The sequence below is a fragment of the Eriocheir sinensis genome, chromosome 20, assembly GCF_024679095.1.
Source record: "Eriocheir sinensis breed Jianghai 21 chromosome 20, ASM2467909v1, whole genome shotgun sequence".
Lineage (NCBI taxonomy): Eukaryota > Metazoa > Arthropoda > Malacostraca > Decapoda > Varunidae > Eriocheir > Eriocheir sinensis.
The window spans coordinates 6285948-6306557 of record NC_066528.1 but is presented as its reverse complement, the minus strand read 5'-3'; the positions used below and the strand labels follow the sequence as shown (position 1 = coordinate 6306557).

The 20610-nt window shown below is 43.3% G+C and overlaps 1 protein-coding gene across 2 annotated transcripts; it reads right to left on the bottom strand.

Annotated features, from left to right (window-relative positions):
- Window positions 1-3370: 3370 nt before the first annotated feature.
- Window positions 3371-17582, bottom strand: LOC127001119 (uncharacterized). 2 transcript variants are annotated; one of them, XM_050865298.1, is made up of 9 exons: window positions 17397-17582; window positions 13381-13450; window positions 12645-12741; window positions 12057-12254; window positions 11096-11209; window positions 6801-7035; window positions 6146-6383; window positions 4839-5038; window positions 3371-3599 (listed from the first exon to the last, which is right to left on the bottom strand). In XM_050865298.1, exons 2-9 carry the CDS (start codon window positions 13386-13388, stop codon window positions 3496-3498), a joined length of 1194 nt encoding a protein of 397 aa, XP_050721255.1. In that variant the 5' UTR covers window positions 13389-13450; window positions 17397-17582; the 3' UTR covers window positions 3371-3495. The 2 variants fall into 2 exon arrangements, with proteins under 2 accessions (XP_050721255.1, XP_050721256.1); XM_050865299.1 differs by lacking the exon at window positions 11096-11209 and having other exon boundaries at window positions 3378-3599; window positions 17397-17579.
- Window positions 17583-20610: the final 3028 nt, after the last annotated feature.

Sequence of the window (20610 nt, the reverse complement as noted above, 5' to 3'; positions counted from 1 at the left end):
GGGAGTTCTATCCTGCTGGCTAATTCTCAGTACTTTACTTATATCGCCTTTGTTGTAACCCTTGACCCATTTGAATACCTCTATCAGATCTCCCCGCACTCTTCGTCTTTCTAGTGAATGTAACTTTAGATGTTTCAGCCTATTTTGATATGGGAGGTTCCTCAGGCCCTGAATCATCTTGGTCATCCTCCTCTGAACTGATTCTAGCAAGTTGATGTCCATTCTGTAGTGTGGGCACCAAAACTGGACAGCATAATCTAAGTGTGGCCTAACTAACGCTAAATAGAGTCTGAGGATGACCTCTGCACTCCTGTTGGTTACCGTCCTGTTAATAAAGCCTAATACCCTGTTAGCCCTATTCCTCGCACTAATACATTGCTTCCTTAGTTTTAGGTCAGAGTTCACTAACACTCCCAAACCCCTTTCACACTCAGACCTGTCTATCGCTGTGGAGTCTAAACTATACCCGTGTAATGGGTTGCGTGTTCCTACACTAAGTACGCTACACTTGGTGATGTTAAAATTCATCTGCCATTTCTCTGACCAGGCTGACAGTTTGTTGAGATCCTCCTGCAGTGCTCTAACATCCTCCCCTGTCCTAATAGTTCGTCCTATTTTGGTGTCATCTGCAAATTTATCTATGTCACTAGTTATCCCATTGTCTATGTCATTGATGTAGATAATGAATAAAAGCGGGCCTAAAACTGAACCTTGAGGAACCCCACTGGTAACATTACCCCATTCAGATTTTTACCGTTAATGGTAACCCTCTGTTTCCTGTCGCTAATCCACGCCTTAATCCAATCAAATACCATCCCTCTTATCCCATGAGCCCTGACTTTATTTAACAGTCTCCGGTGAGGTACCTTATCGAAGGCCTTACTAAAATCAAAATAAACCACATCATAGCTCTCATCATTGTCAGCTGCCTCGTATACTCAATTGTAAAAGGATAAAAGATTAGTGAGGAACGACTTTCCTTTAATAAACCCATGCTCTGAGTCGTGAATTAAATTATGTCTGTCAATATGGTCCCTAATACTATCAGCTATTATTGACTCAATCATTTTACCTATAACTGACGTCAAACTAATCGGCCTATAGTTCTCCATAGAAGATTTGTCACCCTTCTTAAATATCAGAATAACGTGTGCCTGCCTCCATGAAACAGACACCACCCCTGTGTCTAGTGACTTCCTAAATACTTCTGTTAACTGCCCACTTATTTCAGTTTCACATTCCTTTGTTACCCTGGGGAAAAGCTCATCTGGCCCTGGGGCCTTAGTGACTTTAAGTCTATCTATCTGTCTAATCACGAGCTCCCTACTTATGTTGATGTCGGTTAATTCTTCTACCTCTTCTCCTCTGTAGATCTGTTCTCCCTGAGGTATATCTTCTAATCTTTCTTTGGTAAATACAGTTAAGAAATATCTATTTAACGCCTCGCTCATTTCCTCATTTCTATCAAGCAGTCATTCTCCTGACTTAAGCGGCCCTATCTTATCCCTAACCTTGGTCTTATAAAGCTGAAAGAAGCCCTTTGGATTGGTCCTTGCTTCCCTGGCAATTCTAATCTCATAATTACGTTTTGCCATACATGTGTTCTTCTTTACTGCTCTAGCTAAATCGTTGTAACTATCCCTTAGGTGAGTTTCCCCCCTTTTAATTCTAACATATAGTCTTCTTTTCCTTCCTGTTTCAGTTTTTAGCCTTTCTGTCATCCATCGCAGGTAATTACCTGTTGACCTGACTTCCCTGTGAGGTATAAACTGTTTCTGTCCTAATTTAATCTCCCTGACCAGACTATTGTACTCACCCTCCAAGCTACTGACCTGACTAGTGACCTCACCAGAGATTAACGCCCCTCCCTGCTCTGGGTCCTGACCTACTTCTGATCTCACTCCCCTAAGCCTCTGCAGCTGATTTCTTAACCCCTCATAGTCTGCCTTCCTGAAGTCAGGTATTAATGTGTTGTTACTGCTGACTCTATCCTCCCATTTAATATTAAATCTAATTTCCTTATGATCACTGTTACCTAATGAATCCCCAACCTCAATGTTGCTTATTATGTCCTCTCTATTAGTTAACAACAAATCCAAAATATTTTCTTCCCTCGTTGGTGTTCTAATTAACTGCTTAAGGAAACTATCCTGTATCACATCTAACAAATCCTGTGCCTCTTGGTCTCCGGATAAAGTATCCCACTCTATGTTCCTATAATTGAAATCCCCAATTAAACACACATTCCAATATCTTAACGCCCTACTAATTTCTTGTAAAAGGGATTGGCTACTGTCCCTGGTAAGGTTGGGCGGTCTGTAAAGTACTCCGATGACAATCTTCTCCTTCCTACCTATTGTTTCTACCCAGAGGGATTCTGTATTGCTATCTTCCTTGACTGAGTTGTTAATGACACACTTAAGATTGTCCCTGACGAAGAGCGCGACCCCACCCACCTTCCTGCCTATTCGATCTTGGTGGAATAACTTATACCCTTCAATCTCTAATTCTGGGAGAAAGTGTCTGTCTGCAGTGTTTATCCATGACTCTGTGATCGCTATCATATCAAATTTCTCTACGCACGCCTTTCCCCTCAATAAAAATATCTTATTCCTAATACTTCTACTGTTTGTATAGTACACATTTAGACCTACATCTTGCCTTACCCTGCAGCCGCTATTATTATTACTACATTTAGTGCTCCCACTTGGTATTGCCATCTTAGGCCCCTTCTTACTTACCCTATAAAACCCTGCAGGGCCCCCAATCCACGTTGAAGGACATCAGACAAGATCTGTACCCCCTCCCATGAAAGGTGAACCCCGTCCCTCTGGTATAGGTGGTTGGTACATGGAGACAAAATTGCCTGACGTGTAGATTTATTTTACCTAAAAATTGTGACTCTTCGGAACTGGAGACGACGTTAACTGGGCGCGGAACAATACGATGCCCGTTTATATACTTGTTTTACATTTGTGGTGGTTTACTGAACTGAGGCAGACCGACGTTATGTATGCAGGTCTTCCTTTAAAATCTGGCTCTCCTAAACGTAATACAGGTGCAGAAATTAACTGAGTGTGGCTGGTAAGGTTGATACGTGGAGACAGACTGGAATTACATATATATTATCTTTGAAAAAATGGCTCTTTGAAATTGGATGCGGAGTGAGCTGGGTCCGGATTAATACATGGGAATAGACTGACATTATATATATCTATATATATATATATATATATATATATATATATATATATATATATATATATATATATATATATATATATATATATATATATATATATATATATATATATATGACCTGACCCATAAATGAAAAGTTGGTGTCTCTGAAATACACTTCAGCTCTGAGTCAAACCCTGTAATATAACATTCTTATGGAAATTTATGTTTTGCTGTTCGTCAAATTGTTATCTGCTGTGTTTTTCAGTCTATATTAGAGGAATGGCGGCCCCTGTACACGTGAGGTAGCTGAGCTCAGGTGGTCCAGTTGAAGTGTAGGGGAATCTCCATGACGGGCCCAACCTTCTGAGGGTTCTTCATCCACACGGCCAACGTCTTCTTGACCAAATCAAACACACCTGCAAAGTGACCATCAACAGGTTGACAGCAGCACCTCACAATGAAAACACACTGAGCTGGATAAAAAATTACATATACAAGTGAGAGATGAGAACAGTGATGACAGATGAAGTCTTCTCAGGGCGGGGCTGGCAGGGGTGCGGTGTTTGGCTTGCAGCTGACCTCACAGTGGCTTGTTGGTGAGCAAGGCAGCACTGTCTTGTAACCCTGTCAGAGCTGTGTGGTCCTGGCCAGTACTTAGCTGGAGGGACTCTTCAATATCCATTTTTTATCTCACAGAGGGAAGTTATTCAAAACCCAACCTAATCTAAACTAGACGCATAGCTCTCTGAGAGTGCGCACCTCTGCCAAAGATCGTCCTGAAAATTGTTATGGCCATCAACTGTGATCCTATGCATCATATGAAAGCATTTGTTTCGAAATTTCATGAAATTCTATTTTTTTAAAACTTCGACCTTGGGCGAACTTTTCGAGGTCAAGGTCAAAGGTCAAGGCCATGCAATGTGTATCATATGGAAGGATTTGTTTTGAAATTTGATGAAATTCTATTTTTTTGGAAACTGACCTTGGGCGAGCTTTTCGAGGTCAAGGTCAAAGGTCAAGGTCAAGGCCATGCAAGGTGCGTTCTTTCCATGAGCTAAAATATTAACCAAGTCTGAAATCTCTACGATGACGAGAACCGAAATTATTGCCAATCAAACGTTTTCTGCGACCCTGACCATTGACCTTTGACATAAAAAAAAATAATGGGTTCTATTATGGATGGACACGCATCATAATATGGAAGCATTTGTTTTGAAATTTGATGAAATTCAATTTTTTTGGAAACTTTGACCTTGGGCGAACTTTTCGAGGTCAAGGTCAAAGGTCAAGGTCAAGGTGCATCTTTCCATGAGCTAAAATATGAACCAAGTCTAAAGTCTCTACGATAACGAGAACCGAAGTTAGGGCCAATCAGACGTTTTGTGCGACCTTGACCTTGACCTTTGACGTTTGACATAAAAAAATTAATGGGTTCTATTCTGGATGGACACGGAGCTTCCCTGAAAAAATTGGTTGAGATATCCGCAAAAAGTGTGTACAGGAGACTGCTCACAAACAAACAAACAAAAAAAAAAAAACCCTCACCGGACCGAATATATAACCTCCCAACTTCGTTGGCGGAGGTAATAAAGCCAACCTAACCTGACCTAACTTTCTCTCTCTCTCTCTCTCTCTCTCTCTCTCAGTGTACTAACCAAGGGCCAGGGTCGAGCTGGGGATCACTTGGGGTTTCTCATTGAAGATGGGGAACACAGGGTCTTTGGTGTCTGAGAGCACCTCCAGCAGATCCGCCAGCTTCTTGGGGGCCGGGAACTGGCTTGCGCGGACCTCTCGGTGCTCGCTGCTGGCCTGGGGAGGACCACTCTTCTCCGGGATGCCTGTCAGGTGAAGGTACCTGCGCCACGCCAAGCAGGAAACAGTTACACAAGAATATAGTTCATAATCTTTAATGTTCAATAATCATTTGGTAAGGTACGTTGAGTAAAAGTTTGGAACATACACTATAGTTGCACGTGGCCTCGGTGATCATCTCCGTACCACTGACCCTTGAGGCTGTGGTGGGTGTGAACCCATCACCCCAGGACGCAGGGCCAGTGCAACTTCTGGGTTATCACAGTTTACCTTCCTCAGGTTTCCCCAGATAACTATTTATCGGCTAGCCCAAGAGGAAGGATGAACAGCTGGGTGGGCTGCATGCCGACTGCCCAGACCAGGATTCAAACCCAGGCCAGCAGATTCGTAGTTGGGCTTAGGTAGGACAACAAACGATGATCAAAAATTAAACCTTTGAGACAACAGAGGAACACACAGATAGAGTAAACAATGCCTCATAAAATCAAAAAAAGAAAAACGGGGATAGGCACTTGATAAACACAGTAATATCACGAGCTCACCCTTCTCCCCTCCTAGAAGATAAAGGTGTGTGCTTGTTGCCTGGTAGCCCTGGCTCAGACACTTGGTGCCTCTCACAGAACCCAGAACAACCAAGACCCTATCCCTTGACTTTATTCTTGTTGGTGTCGTTTGGGTGCCAATGAAGACGTGGCCGCCTCACAAAAGACGCAGATAAAAGCTGGGACGTGCACCAGTGGAATTGAGAGAGAGAGATGTTGAGTATAAAATGTAGGCAAGAAGTGCGCACCATGGACTAGGGAGAAGACAAAGTTTGAGGACACTCTAATCACAGCTAGGACACAGAAATGAATCTATTGAAGACAAAAGTGTTGAGCTGTAGAGGAAAGGAAGGCATGCATGCAGCTTGTCCTCTCCTTGCAGCAGCAGGCAAGTGTGCTGGCCAGGAGAGGCAGTTCTTCCCTGCTCCATCACCAGACACTACGGCCCACAGTCCACTTAGAGTACACGGTCGTCCCACGTATAAGACGAGGACATCACACAGTTCCAATCCATGATTCAAGAGATTAACTCCAGCCTCTGGGCTTCCCACAGAAAAAAAACTATGATTAATGGGATAACTTAAGTGTGGCAAAGAGGCGCGGCTCACCTGTTGGCGTGGAAGTAGTGTTCGCCGACACTCAGCGTCACAATGGACAGCGGGTTCTCATCCCCAGCCCCGGCCGTCCCCACCTCCACGTTCTGGAAGACGTGACCACCATCCGGCCTCATGAAGATCATGTTGACGCCAAAGCCGTCGGCTCCTCCAGTCCCGCGGTCCCTCAGGATGTCGTGCGCCGCCTCCACGGACGTGGCGCTCAGCAGCGCCCGGCACAGGAAATGACGCGCTGGCCAAGGGGGGAAGGTTACTGCCAGGAGCACACACTCTCACCACTGATTTATGCAGTGTTACTTATCTCATCACGGGATAAAAACGTCAGAAAAATAATGTCAGCTTAGTTTGGGGGATGTGTTGAGGCTTCCCCTTGAAAGTGCTTGGGTCCCTGGAAGGCCACACAGAGGAGGCTGAGCCACGGTGAATGGGACCAGACAATGAAGTTGACGGTTAACTCATTTTATCCTTACTTTTCACCAAACTTTACTATAACTTCATGGGTACCGTAAAAGCCGAGTTGTGGGAAACCACAACTTGAAGAAAAAGAATCCCTCAGCTTGGCGGCCAAGACTGTGCGGCTCTGCCAGGCTGGGAGCTGCGCTCAAACCAGTAACAATGGAGAAACATGTGCCCAGGCAGCCACACTCACGGGTCCTGGCGGGGAAGACCTTCAGAGGGACGATAACATTGATGGCGGAGACCAAGCCGTGGCGGTTGTAGCCGAGGCAGAAGCCCGGCAGGTGTCCGGGGTAGCAGAGTGCCGTGAAGCTCTCTGTCCGCGTGCCCAACCTCCCCTCCGGCGCCTCCTCGCTGATGGTGGCGGACACGAGGTAGAGGTAGTTCATCATCTCCTCGAATGTGTCCTCTGTGTGGCCCAGCAACACCTGGAGAAGGGTGTTGTGTGTGTCACTACACATGTGAGACTCAGTGGCCCAGTCAAGGGTATGAGGGGGTGGAGTGGGCATCAGACTCATGCCACAAGAAAAGTATTATTATCATCATCATCATCATTACTATTATTATTATTATTATTATTATTATTATTATTATTATTATTATTATTATTATTATTATTAGTAGTAGTAGTAGTAGAAGTAGTAGTGGAAGGAGGAGGAGGAGGAGGATGAATAGTTGTAGTAGTAGTAATTGTAAAAGTAGCAGTGTTGGTAGTAGTGGGTGTAGTAGTAGTAGTAGTAGTAGTAGTAGTAGTAGTAGTAGTAGTAGTAGTAGTAGTAGTAGTAGTAGTAGTAGTAGTAATAGTAGTAGTAGTAATAGTAGTAGTAGTAGTAGTAGTAGTAGTAGTAGTAGTAGTAGTAGTAGTAGTACTAATAGTAGTAGTAGTAGTAGTAAATGTGGTGGGTGTAGGAGTAGTAATAGTAGTCGTAGTAGTAGTAGTAGTAGTAGTAGTAGTAGTAGTAGTAGTAGTAGTAGTAGTAGTAGTAGTAGTAGTAGTAGTAGTAGAACTAGTAGTACTAGTGACCTGAATGGACTGAGACGCAAGACTCGCCGAAACACTGGCGGATAAGAAAGGATAACAGCCAAGAAGCAGTGTGGTCGCCTGGATGAGATGCAGGCTGTACTTCTCCCTCCTGAGGTCAGCCTTGGTCTGCCTTAGAGGAACCAGGTCACCTGCACCCAAAACCACCCTCATTGATGACCTGGACTTTGAGGCGACGGTGGTTGATAGTCTTATCAACCACAAGCTCTGTTAGCAAAAATAAAATGTTTAGTAAAGTTTGTAATATTAAATAAAGATGGTTGTCGGCCACAGTCATTGGCGGGTGGGGCCAATGAATTGCTTTGTGAAAGGATATGAGAAAATATACCATGCTCACCGGAGTGCCTAAGTAGTAGTAGTAGTAGTAGTAGTAGAAGAAGTAGTAGTAGTAGTAGTAGTAGCAGTAGCAGTAGTAGTAGTAGTAGTAGTAGTAGTAGTAGTAGGTAGGGATGGGGATCACCAACCCTGAGAAGCTGGCAGATAAGGAGAACCAAAACTCCATCAGCCTTACCAGGTCACTCATCAACAGGATCATCGCTCAGGAGGCAGAGGGCGAGATAGACCAAACAGAAATAAGAGATATTAAAAGAAAAATCTCAGAAGAAAGGCAACAGGCCCAAAAAGACGAGCTGGACCGTCTTACACACCACCTGTCCACAGAAATGGGTAGAAAAATACACACAGCACAGGAGGCAGGCGCCTCTAACTGGCTAACGTCATTACCAATCAGAGCAAAGGGCTTCAGCCTCAACAAACAAGAATTTGTCGACGCCATTGCTCTGAGATATGGCTGGCCGATTGAGGGACTGCCTGATCTCTGTGCATCCGCATATTCGACCCGATGGCTGCCTGTCACCGTGAGCTGCCCCCGCAAGCCGCCCACCACAGGAACGAGCAGGAGAAGACAAGGGCATACGGTGAAAGAATCCAACATGTGGATCAGGGCAGCTTCACCCCCCTCGTCTTCACCACATCCGGCGGGATGGGTCCCAGGGCCCAATGCTTCTACGCACGCCTCGCGGAACTAATCTCAGAAAAGAAGCATCAGCCAAGGAGCCACGTTGTCGCCTGGATGAGGTGTCGCCTCTCGTTCTCCCTGCTCAGGTCGGCCATCCTATGTCTCAGGGGCACCAGACACTCTGGCCCAAAAGCCACCACCATCTCCAATATGGACTATGAAGCCACAGTGGTGGAGAGTGACATTAGGGTGGGTCGGGAGTGACTTGAGTAGGGAAGGAAAGGGTGATCTAGACGTAATAGATGATAGGTGATTTAGTGTCAGGTAGTATTAGTGATATGGTTGGATGCCACAGTCATTAGCGAACAGAGTTGGGGCTAATGACCTCCAAGCTATGGAGCCCTCCATGATTATGTGTCGGGAAAATAAACATGGGTGGAGGTATCATTTATGTAGTAGTGGAAGTAGTTGTAGTAGTAGTATTAATAGTAGTAGTAGTAGTACTAGTAGTAGTAGTAGTAGTAGTAGTAGTAGTAGTAGTAGTAGTAGTAGTAGTAGTAGTAGTAGTAGTACTAGTAGTAGTAGTAGTAGTAGTAGTAGTAGTAGTAGTAGTAGTAGTAGTAGTAGTAGTAGTAGTAGTAGTAGTAGTAGTAGGAGCAGCAGAAATTACTATTTTCACATTATAATATTCTGCCTTCAAAAAATCAGATTACTGTGATTTTGTGAAGAATGTAATTTGGATGAACATTCTCATTGAAAATAACACTGGCCAACAACAAATTTATCGTCTAAGTTTTTTTTAGCTGATTTAGGACAATTTTGATGTGCTGAATTCAAAATTTACACTGTTTTTACTCAATCAGGTCAACTTTTTTAATCTATCGCCACATGATGTTTTTTACATTTGTTTTTACACGTACGGGTATTTTCTATTTACATGACGGTGATGCACCACATCCTTCATCCCAAAAGGAGCTAAATGATCTAGTTCGCGATCTCGGCTTGTCAAAGCCCTCTGCCGAACTGTTGGCATCCAGATTGAAGGAAAGAAAATTCCTCTCTGACAATGCTCGCATCACTTTCTACCGCAACAGACATCGAGTACCCTCATTTTTTTCTGAAGAGAAGGACTTGGTGTACTGTATAGATATTGCGCAGCTTCTGCACAAGTTAGGAGTGGCACAGTACCAACGCGAAGATTGGAGACTGTTCTCTGACAGCAGCAAGCGATTGCTGAAATGTGTTCTGCTGCACAACGGCAACCAGTTTGCCTCTGTACCCCTCGCTCACTTGACTACACTGAAGGAGAAGTATGAAGCGGTGAAGTACGTGCTGGAGAAAGCTCGTTATGATAAGCATGAGTGGTTCATTTGTGTTGACCTGAAGAAGGTGAACTTTTTGTTGGGACAACAGTTTGGGGTCACCAAGTACCCGTGCTTTCTGTGCATGTGGGACAGTAGGGACAAAGCTCAGCACTACACGAAGAAGGACAGGCCTGTACGGGAGTAATTGGTGCCATGCAGAGTAAGGAACGTCATAAACAACCCTCTGGTGGACAGAGACGGGATACTCTTCCCACCGCAGCACATCAAGCTCGGCTTGATCAAACAGTTCACCAAAGCTCTGCACAAGGATGGTGGCTGCTTCACTTACTTGTGCCACGCTTTTCAAGGATTAGCCATGGAGAAGTTGAAAGCTGGCATCTTTGACGGTCCTCAACTCCGTCAGCTCATCAGAGATCCAGAGTTTGAAAACTCAATGAACGAAGTGGAACTGGAAGCGTGGAAGGCTTTTGTTCTTGTCATGAAGAACTTTATTGGCAACAAGAAGGCCAGGAACCACGCAGAACTTGTCACCAATATGCTGACTGCTTTCAGAAACCTCGGATGCAACATGAGCATCAAAATGCATTACTTATTCTCACATATGGATCGGTTTCCTGAGAATCTGGGATCAATGAGCGACGAGCAGGGGGAGAGATTCCATCAGGACATGAAAGAGATGGAGACCAGGTATCAGGGACGCTGGGATGCAGTCATGATGGCTGATTACTGTTGGACTCTGTGGAGAGACATCCCTACCGCTGAGCATTCTAGGAGTTCAAAGAAACTTAAGTTCATGCCCTGAATTTTGAACAATGATGACCTAATATCTAATTTACATGTACTTACCTTAAGCAATGTCTACTATTCAATATACACTTCAATTTTTGTAACATTTAATTAATGAATCGTGTTTTTTTTTACCTTAAAAGCCTATTTCAGATGAAAAATATTAACAAAAATCAACCGAAAATGTCACAGAAATGTAATCAATTTAGTTATAAGATAGGATTTTCTTAAAAATCGACTTAGCACAAAGACCTGACCTGATCAAAAGAAACTGATGTCATTTTCGGATTCAGCGGGGCAAATTTGTCCTAAATCAGTTGAAAAAAACTTAGACAACTTACACTTTTTAACCCAGTGTAATGTTTCAGTTAACTCACCTGGTCTTCCCTGTTGATGCTGAGGTCGGAACAGCCGTTGAGGTCACTGCTGCATGGCTGCTGCTCCGCCTGGCCCGCCATAGTCATGATCCTGTCCATGTGCAGGAGGACCAGCTGGGGACAGGCAAGACTTCACTCGGAGCCGCTGCAGAGCCATAGAAGAGGAGAGAGTGTCCATCTTCATCACAGGCGCCATGCTATCACAAAAGCCATGTGAAATTCAAATACACAGTGATACAATATTGCCCTTTACTGTGCTCTAGGTGTCATCACAGTCTTGAAGAAGTAGTACCTAGAGCTCAAAAGAAACTGCTGTATCGGCATCACTTTGTATTTCATGTGGCTCCTTTGGTAACAATGTGGCGCCTCTGATGAAGGTGGCCACACTCTCCCATTCTGTGGCTGCGGGGTGCTGTGGTGCAGCCTCACAAACACCACAGTGGGCTGAGGCTCCCAAACAGTATAAGTATTTGCTGGAGACACAAACATAGCCCTGGGGTCAGGCTCCCAAACAGCATGAGAATTTTGTTTATTACTGTAAAGGAAGCAGCTCAAGGGCAAACTTAAAGAAAAACAAAAAAGGTCGCTATGCGCTGCTCCTGCAAAAGAATGTAGAGATGAGTGGCCAGAGGAGAGGTCAATTTCAGATGGAAGGGTGTCTTGATACTCCCCTCTTGACAAAGTTCAACTCGTAGGCAGGAGAGAATACAGCTGTTCCAGAGTTTACCACTGAAAGGAGTGAAAGAATGAAGCTGCTGGTCAACTCTTGCATAAGGGATTTGGACAGCATAGCGATGAGCTAGAGTAAAAAGTCGAGCGCAGCGGGGCTATGGCAGGGGTGGAGACATGCAGTTACAGGTTAAGAGGTCAAGGAGACTTATGGATGGGGCACAGCCAGACTAGTGAAGGAGGACTGTGCTGCGGATGGCTTCCCCAGCCAGAATGCTGCAGCAACACTTACGTGGAGGAAGGGAACTTGAGCCCCATCTGCCGTGCCCTGCAGTTCCCTGAGGTACTGTGGAAAGTTCTCCTTCAAGACTGGAAGGGTTTCGTCATAGGCGGCCCGCCCAGCCTCTGTCTCATAAGCTGGAAGAAGTGTTTCCCGGAGCCACACGGACGACGCCAGATAATCCTGGATGAGGCCCCGGAAGGTGCGTCCCTGTGGAGGAGCCGAGCACAAGGGTGGCGGGAGGTGGGTCATTCAGGCGGGGAGGACGGAGCCTGCCCAGGAGGTAATCCTTTAACTTTCTTCAACGCATGGGGGGCAGCCAAGGGTGCAACAATATTACTTGTAAATGCCCACAACTTGCTGCCCCTATAACAAGTAGGTAGAGGAAGATGCCACAAGACAAAGAACAATAATCTTGGTTTGAAAGCTGTTTTGATATTCCTCTTTTGAATTCAAGCTCAAGAAAGGAGGAAAGAGAGACAAGGAACAGAGATTGCCGAGTTTACCAGTATAAGGGACAAATGGCCTGCCTCTCTGCTGGCACTCCCCAAAGGGTCAACACTAGAGCCACACAGCTACCAGTGCCTGGATGCCACTCACCACATCAAAGCCCACTTCGTAGTATGTTCCGCTGGTGTAGATGACAGGGATGGCGTTGCGGCGCTCACAATTCCCTGCAGAACTTATGTTGCCTTGGCTGCGGGGGACAGGAAAGGGAGGTGCTGTCATTTGCAGGATGATAGTGCCAATTTCAGGCGGGTCATGAGCACAGTAAACTACAAAATCTAAAATGCCTGCAACACCCTGCCCCAATAAAGCAGAGACTGAGAGAGATGTGTCAGAAGATACACATGAGTAATACTTAGAAAGGAGCAACTGTGATGGTGGTTTGTGACGCAGGAGACAAGGCTGCATGACACGCACTGAAATAATACTCCGTTATGGAATCAAATAAAAAAACTGAAGTGAATTTACATCTGAACATCAGCTGACATTAAATAGTTAGTGCTTTCTGTTATGAGTATGTAAACAGAAAGTAGGAGTAGTAGCAGTAGTAATAGTAGTAGCTAGTAGTAGTAGTAGTATAAAAAAAACCCAGTTGTGTCATTTCAACTATCCATCCACAAGTTTTGAGAGAAGTGGCACATGCACATTGTTAGTTCATGATTGGGTGAAAGTCAACTGTTTTGATAAATGTTCAAGCAATTTTTTCAGTAATGTTTATGTATACAAAAAACCCTCACACCTTCTTATATAAATCCCAAACATGCCAATTTAATAAAAAAAATATACCATACAAGAACATGAAACACAAGCTTGTAAACAACAGCTTTACCTTAACATGGTGTCAGGGAGAAAAGTCCACAACAGAACAGAAGGTCACGCCCGCACCTCCTCAAGGCACTCTGCAAAGGAAGACAATGGAGAGTCACGAGGCATTGCTGGAGTGTCATCGATTGCATCAAGATCACTTACTTCACTTGTCTGCTACATGTGATTAACAAGACAGAGAAATTTTCCCGATGAGATGAGGCGCTGCGGGGGTTGTGGACGACAAAACGAAATGTGCGGCCATGACCAACAGTATCAGGATGCCAACCTTTTAAAGCAAGAGGTGTCAAACAGTGCCAGGGTTGGGGCCTCACCATGACACAGCAGAACATGATGAGAGAAAGGACAAAAGACCAAGGACATAAGATAATAGTAATCTCTAGCTGCCACACACTAAGGAGCAGTGACAGCGTGACGCTGCAAGCATAGACTTAATAAGTGTATTCATGTGAAATGTTTTCGTCTACCCTTGTCCTTGTCACTCCGGGGTCACCAATTGTTGGTGGTAGCGAGTGTTTTGAGCGCCATCCAATTGTTCGTGTTTCTCGTCGCGTGCCCTGTTGTCCGCGTCTTGTGTATCTTCATTGTTAACTCTTCTTGTTACTCGTTTATCTCTGACTGTCCGTCCATGTCCTCTTGTTGTCCACTTCTACACATTGTTCCACACACACACACCATCACGTAAATGTTATCCACGCTTGACAACATTCACACACACGCATACACACACAAACACCTATTCTATGTGCTGTGCTTGTCCTAATGACCTTTGTATGTTTGTCCAAATAAAGTAACCCTGGCGGATATGAGTTTCTCTACCCGTAAACCAATTAGCACTCAGAACACTCGCTGCCACCAACAGTCACACCCGCCTCTGATAAGTAGGCAAGGGTGTCACCGCCTTCCCAGCTGTGTGTGGCACTCCTACGGAATGTTGGTCCCGCCTGGCTCGCGGGCCTAAGCTGCCAGTTATGCATTTTCTGCTGCAGTATTGCCACACAGGGCGAGCGAGCCATCCTGCCAGGGCTCCCCAGCTTCATTCACACTTTCTATTACACTCTACATCATGCTTGAAATGAGATATGAAACTATATTACCAAGTATAAAAACACAAGATAAGTAGAGACAACTACGAGCATGGTTGTACAGTACTGAGTCGCCTTGGAAGTCTGACTCTGCAGTGCACTCTGCACTCTGCAAGCCCCCTTCTCTCCTCGTTCTGTTGTCATACACTGGCAGTGAGGAGGGGAGCCCTGCCACTTTTCCCTTGCAACTTATTCTTCTTGTTCTTCGTGGGTTGTGTGCGTGTACTGCCTTAGTGCAAACAAAAGATATCGAAATTCTTGGTACTATAGTTTCATATCTCATTTTAAGCATGATTTTGAGTGTAATAGAAAGTGTGAATGAAGCTGGGGAGCCCTGGCAGGACGGCTCGCTCTATATATATATATATATATATATATATATATATATATATATATATATATATATATATATATATATATATATATATATATATATATATATATATATATATATATATATATATATATATATATATATATATATATATATATATATATATATATATATATATATATATATATATATATATTTATATATATATATATATATATATATATATATATATATATATATATATATATATAGATATATATATATATATATATATATATATATATATATATATATATAGGGACGGTAAACTGTGGGCACCTGCTGCATGGACGGCACACTGACGTACCCTGCGTCCCAGGGTTCTTACCCCAAATCCTGTCAACAGTGGTGTTCTGCATGGCTCTGTTCTATCTCCCACTATCTTTCTGTTGTTCAGTATATGATATTTCCATAACAGACTGACTTATGTTCACCCCTACGCCGATGACTCTACTCTGTACTACTCAACATCATTATAGTCAAGCCCAAAGACCAATGGAACGGATCGAGTTGAGCACTGAGGCAAAGCGTAGCTAAAGCGTATGCGCCCAATTAACCTTTAGGTACTAATCATTTTTCGTACCTTAAGAGCAAACCAAGATAATAGTAGCTGATATGCATCTTGGCGCGGTAAAAGGTTTGAAGTCGTCTATTCCATTCTTAATTGATTTACGGCAGACTAGCAAGCCGTCCTACATGCAGTTGCTATCAGGTAGGCCTACTTGTTGTATTTATATTCTTGCATATAATGTCTTTGAATCTTTTTTATGCCTTCTAATGTTCATAACAGTAATATCACCTGATGTGAAACTATAAAGCTCTTCGTTGTGGGTGTGAGAGGTGTGTTAATTACGTCACCAATTAAGGCTGTTTAATGTTTATGAGGATGGTTGTTGAGGGAGATGAAAGCCTGAGTAGGGGAGTCAGTCCCAATGCTGCGAGTGAGAAGCACGGAACAGTCGTTGGCAGACCTATTTGGAGATGTAATATTCAGTGTTACTGGCAGAGAGTGAGAGGGTGCTGAAAAGGATTGTGAAGGAATTTAACAGGGTAAATAAGAATTAACAAAGCTGAAAGCAAATGTTGGCAAAAAAAAAACCAGTCCATCGAAATTGAAAAGATATTATGAGTTGGGCAGAGGACGATGAGAGAAGAGAAGTTAGGGGACGTAATTAGTCTTAAGTACATAGAGGCAGTTCTGTGTAATCGTGGGAACATGAGAGAGAGAGAGAGAGAGAGAGAGAGAGAGAGAGAGAGAGAGAGAGAGAGAGAGAGAGAGAGAGAGAGAGAGAGAGAGAGAGAGAGAGAGAGAGAGAGAGAGAGAGAGAGAGAGAGAGAGATGAAGTAGTTTTCCTGTATGGCTCCAAATGCTGTAAAACAGACTGCCGCTGTTAATGAAACAATTTATATTCTATTGAATGCCTCCAGATGTAAACTAAATTAAAGACCTATCTTAGTTACAGAGGCGGTGAACTCTAGAGCGTGCGGTGAGGGAGCTAGTCCTTAAGACGTTTAGTTTGTCACTGTTGGTGACATATGTATATGCTGGATAAGTTGTGGCAAGTATACTTTACTTCTGTACTTCTGTATCAAGAACAAATGAACTTTTCGAGAGTTGTGCTTTGGAGACAGCAACACTATATATTATTATTATTATTATCACTCGGCTAACGTGCTTCGGGACAGCCCTAACACACGGTGCGCCTAACCTAACCTAACCTAACCAAATTCGGCAAGTCCCTCCTCCATAACCCCCGTCATAGAGACCTACTCCCACCCGCCCTCCCTCCCCCCACTAGACCCACAAGACACCACAATATTCTCGTCCCGGTCAAAACTCGCACGGACAGATATCGGCTTAGTGCGATACCGACACTTGTGAGGGTCATTAACACCTCCATGATCACATGACCCCTCCACTCCAACACACACACACACACACACACACACACACACACACACACACACACACACACACACACATCACCCTTCCCCACTTCCCCCATTACTCACCACATGAAACTCATTGTATGGTATTTTTGTGTATTTTCAGCCTTATGGCTGCCTACAAATGAATAAACCATTTATTATTATTATTATTATTATTATTATTATTATTATTATTATTATTATTATTATTATTATTATTATTATTATTATTATTATTATTATTATTATTAATATTATTGTTATTATTATTATTATTATTATTATTATTATTATTATTATTATTATTATTATTAATATTATTATTATTATTATTATTATTATTATTATTATTATTATTATTATTATTATTATTATTATTATTATTATTATTATTATTATTATTATTATTATTATTATTATTATTATTATTATTATTATTATTATTATTATTATTACTATAGCCTTGCCCTGGCTGCCGCCGCTTGACGCACGCCTCAACACTGGCACGGTCGACACAGCTAAAGGCATCTGCTTGGAAACTCATACCAAGGTCAGCAGATAAGTACAAATAAAAAATACACACTTAAGATTTTTCTTAATTTCAAATTCCCCTTTCATTCTGTATTATCTTACCAATACGTGTTGAGCCGCTGCGGTACTCTCTGTTCGGTGGGCACTGTTCCTCCTGCTGGCTGACCCCAAGGGTTAACGTGCTACACTCCCTGCCCGGCACCCTGCATATACCTAAACGCTGCTCAGTACTCACGCCACTGCCCCGCACTGACACTAGGGGCCGCGGCGCAGTCTTGGGGGGAGCGCCGTGATTAGCTGCCGCGAGCCGCGTCACTACCATCGCGGCTCGCGAGTGGCCAGCGTGAGGCACAGTTAAATCTTTTCATGTATCTAATCATTCGTACGCTGACGCCCTGAAGAGCCGCGCTGAGGCGAGGGTGTGCACGTGTGCTGCTACTATGAGGGTGCAGTTACCAAGGCTGTGACCGCTTGTGTGTGCAGCGGGGTGAAAGTCGGTCTAATATAATTCTATTAAAAGTTAATTGACTCCCTATATAGGTATCTATACAAGTGTGCTCACACGACAAAAAAGATCCCGTAGAAAAGTAGCAGCAAAGTGGCGCACAGCCTATTTTGTGAATAGCCCAGCAGGGCCTTAAATGATCACTGTAATTTTATGAGGACAGGTGTGTGTGTGTGTGTGTGTGTGTGTGTGTGTGTGTGTGTGTGTGTGTGTGTGTGTGTGTTGATCTGTGCTGTAGTAGATGGTCACTTCTACCCCAAATCCTGTCAGCAGTGCATGGTGTTATGCAAGGCTCGATCTGTTCTATCTCCCACTACCCTTCTATTGTTCAATATGATCTTTCCCTAACAGCCTGAACCAGTGACATCTCAAGTAATGGACGGCGGACTCTTTTCATTTTGCGGCACCCTCGTCATTAAGCCGCGAATTTTGGAAAATCAACCGCTTTTTTGCGAATCGCCATAACTCCCTTATTTCTGGGGCTACATAAATGTTTTTGGTATCAATCGACGGCAAAATGAAAGGGCTATATTTTGTAGTAAGCGACCGGGCTCAAAAACAGACTCGAAATAAATCGAATAAATTCGCAAAAAACGGCTCTGAAAAAAACTGTTTTTGAGTTCCCAACGTTGAAACCCACTCATTTTTTGAGAATTTCAAAAAAACCTATTAAACAAATAATTTAGCCGTACCAATGTGCTTTCCAATATGATGCATAACATTTCCCTAATCCCAGTAGTTTCGTCGCTACAGCTCAAAACGTAAACCCTTTTGAGAGCGATTTTGACGAACTCCAGACACTTTGCCGTTTTTGTCTAGTGTGGCATTGCTATTGCCTCTAGAAGGCTTTACTTTGACATGTTACCCCTCGTGGCAATGTAGTTTGACCAGCTCGAAGCATATTTTGAAAGCTCGATTCCAAGTTTGTCGTCGAGCCGTCACAAAATAGCCTGCTTGTCGGCCTTTTGCCGCGATTTGGACATGTTCTAGTATTTTGCTAATAACTTTTTAAAATTATTTGGTGCTTTCCAATCTATTTTCTGATTATTAATCTGTATTAATAGAGCTTTAATTTGCCACCAAGCACGCCTTCCTAGCTTCAGTAGTTTTTGCTCGAGGTTGACCAGAAGTCGCGACGAAAATTCGCCGAATCTGACTCATTTCACGCCGCGACGAAAAAACTTCCTGGCACCACAAAAATTAATACATCTGCATAAACATTTTTATATGAGCACTTCAATATGTTGACTATCTTGTATTAAGGCCATTTTAAGATATCTATATGAAAAGCTACTTTTTTATATATAATCACTTCACTATATAAATCAACCTATATTAAGCCTTATTATACGTGTTATTTATTTTTTTAGTATCCAACCCTATTTCTTCCCATTTATGAATAATACATTTAATTTGCTTTCTTTTGATACCAAATATGAATGTATATATGTATGTGTGACGGCTCGACGACAAACTTGGAATCGAGCTATCAAAAAATCCTTCCAACTGGTCAAAGTACATTGCCAAGAGGGGCTACATGCCAAATTACAGCCTTTTAGAGGCATTAACAATGCCACACTAGACAAAAACGGCAAAGAGTCTGGATTTCGTCAAAATCGCTCTCAAAAGGGTTTACACTTCGAGCTCTAGCGACGAAACTACTGGGAGTCGGGAAATGTTATGCATCATATTGGAAAGCTCACTGGTAGGGCTAAAGTATTTGTTAAATAAGTTTTTTGAAATTCCCAAAAAATGAGCGGGTTTCAAGGTTGGGAACTCAAAAAAATTTTTTTTTTCAGAGCCGTTTTTCGCGAATTTATTCGATTTTTTACCCTTTCGAGTCTGTTTTTGAGCTCAGTCGCTTACTACAAAATGTAGCCCTTTCATTTTGCCGTCGATTGATACCAAAAACATTTCTGTGGCCCAGAAATAAGGGAGTTATGGCGATTCGCACCAAAGCGGTTGATTTTCCAAAATTCGCGGCTTAATGACAGGGCTGGGGCAAGTTTCCGGTCCAAAGTGTTGGGTTCACTGCCTGAACTATATTCACCCCTACGCCGATGACTCGACGCTGCACTACCCGATCAACATCATTTAACACAAGACACTTCCAATGGGAGCATGACTCAAGGCTGGACGCTACAGGACGCTTAACTCTGACCTTGATGTCATTTTTGAATGGGCAGAAGGAACTTGGTGTCCTTTATTATCTCCAAAAAATCAATGCCACCTCGACACAATTATAATAACCTCCCAAACACCTACCCGGCCCCTATTCTTTGACAACACTGATATATCTCCCTTTCTTCTACACTAAATATTATGTCTTTCCAGAACTCAGGAAACTTAACTGGGAACTTTTATATTTCATCTCTTGCTGCCTTCCCGATAATAGCAAGGTTCATAGTCATGCGCTAGGTACTGACGAGACCTTCACACACCACACACCCCATCACCCTTGCTCAAGGGGAGACAGTAATTAACCGCTCCTTGTCAGCGGAAAAATCCCGATCTGAACGAGGCTCGAACTTCAGCCTGCCAGGGCAGAGCTTTATCCACTGAGCTACTGGAACGGTGTGTGTGTGTGTGTGTGTGTGTGTGTGTGTGTGTGTGTGTGTGTGTGTGTAATTCACCACGGCTTGATCACGAGTTGGACCCGCAATCGCCAGCCAGTCGACATACGAGCAAGCTCATGCTCATCTAGGCCCTAGCTGATGCTTATTGTAGCTAGTCGATCTCTGGGTACTGTTATGAACTCTCACACCACACATTTCATCCCCCTTGCTCAAGGGGGGAAAGTAACCACTCCTT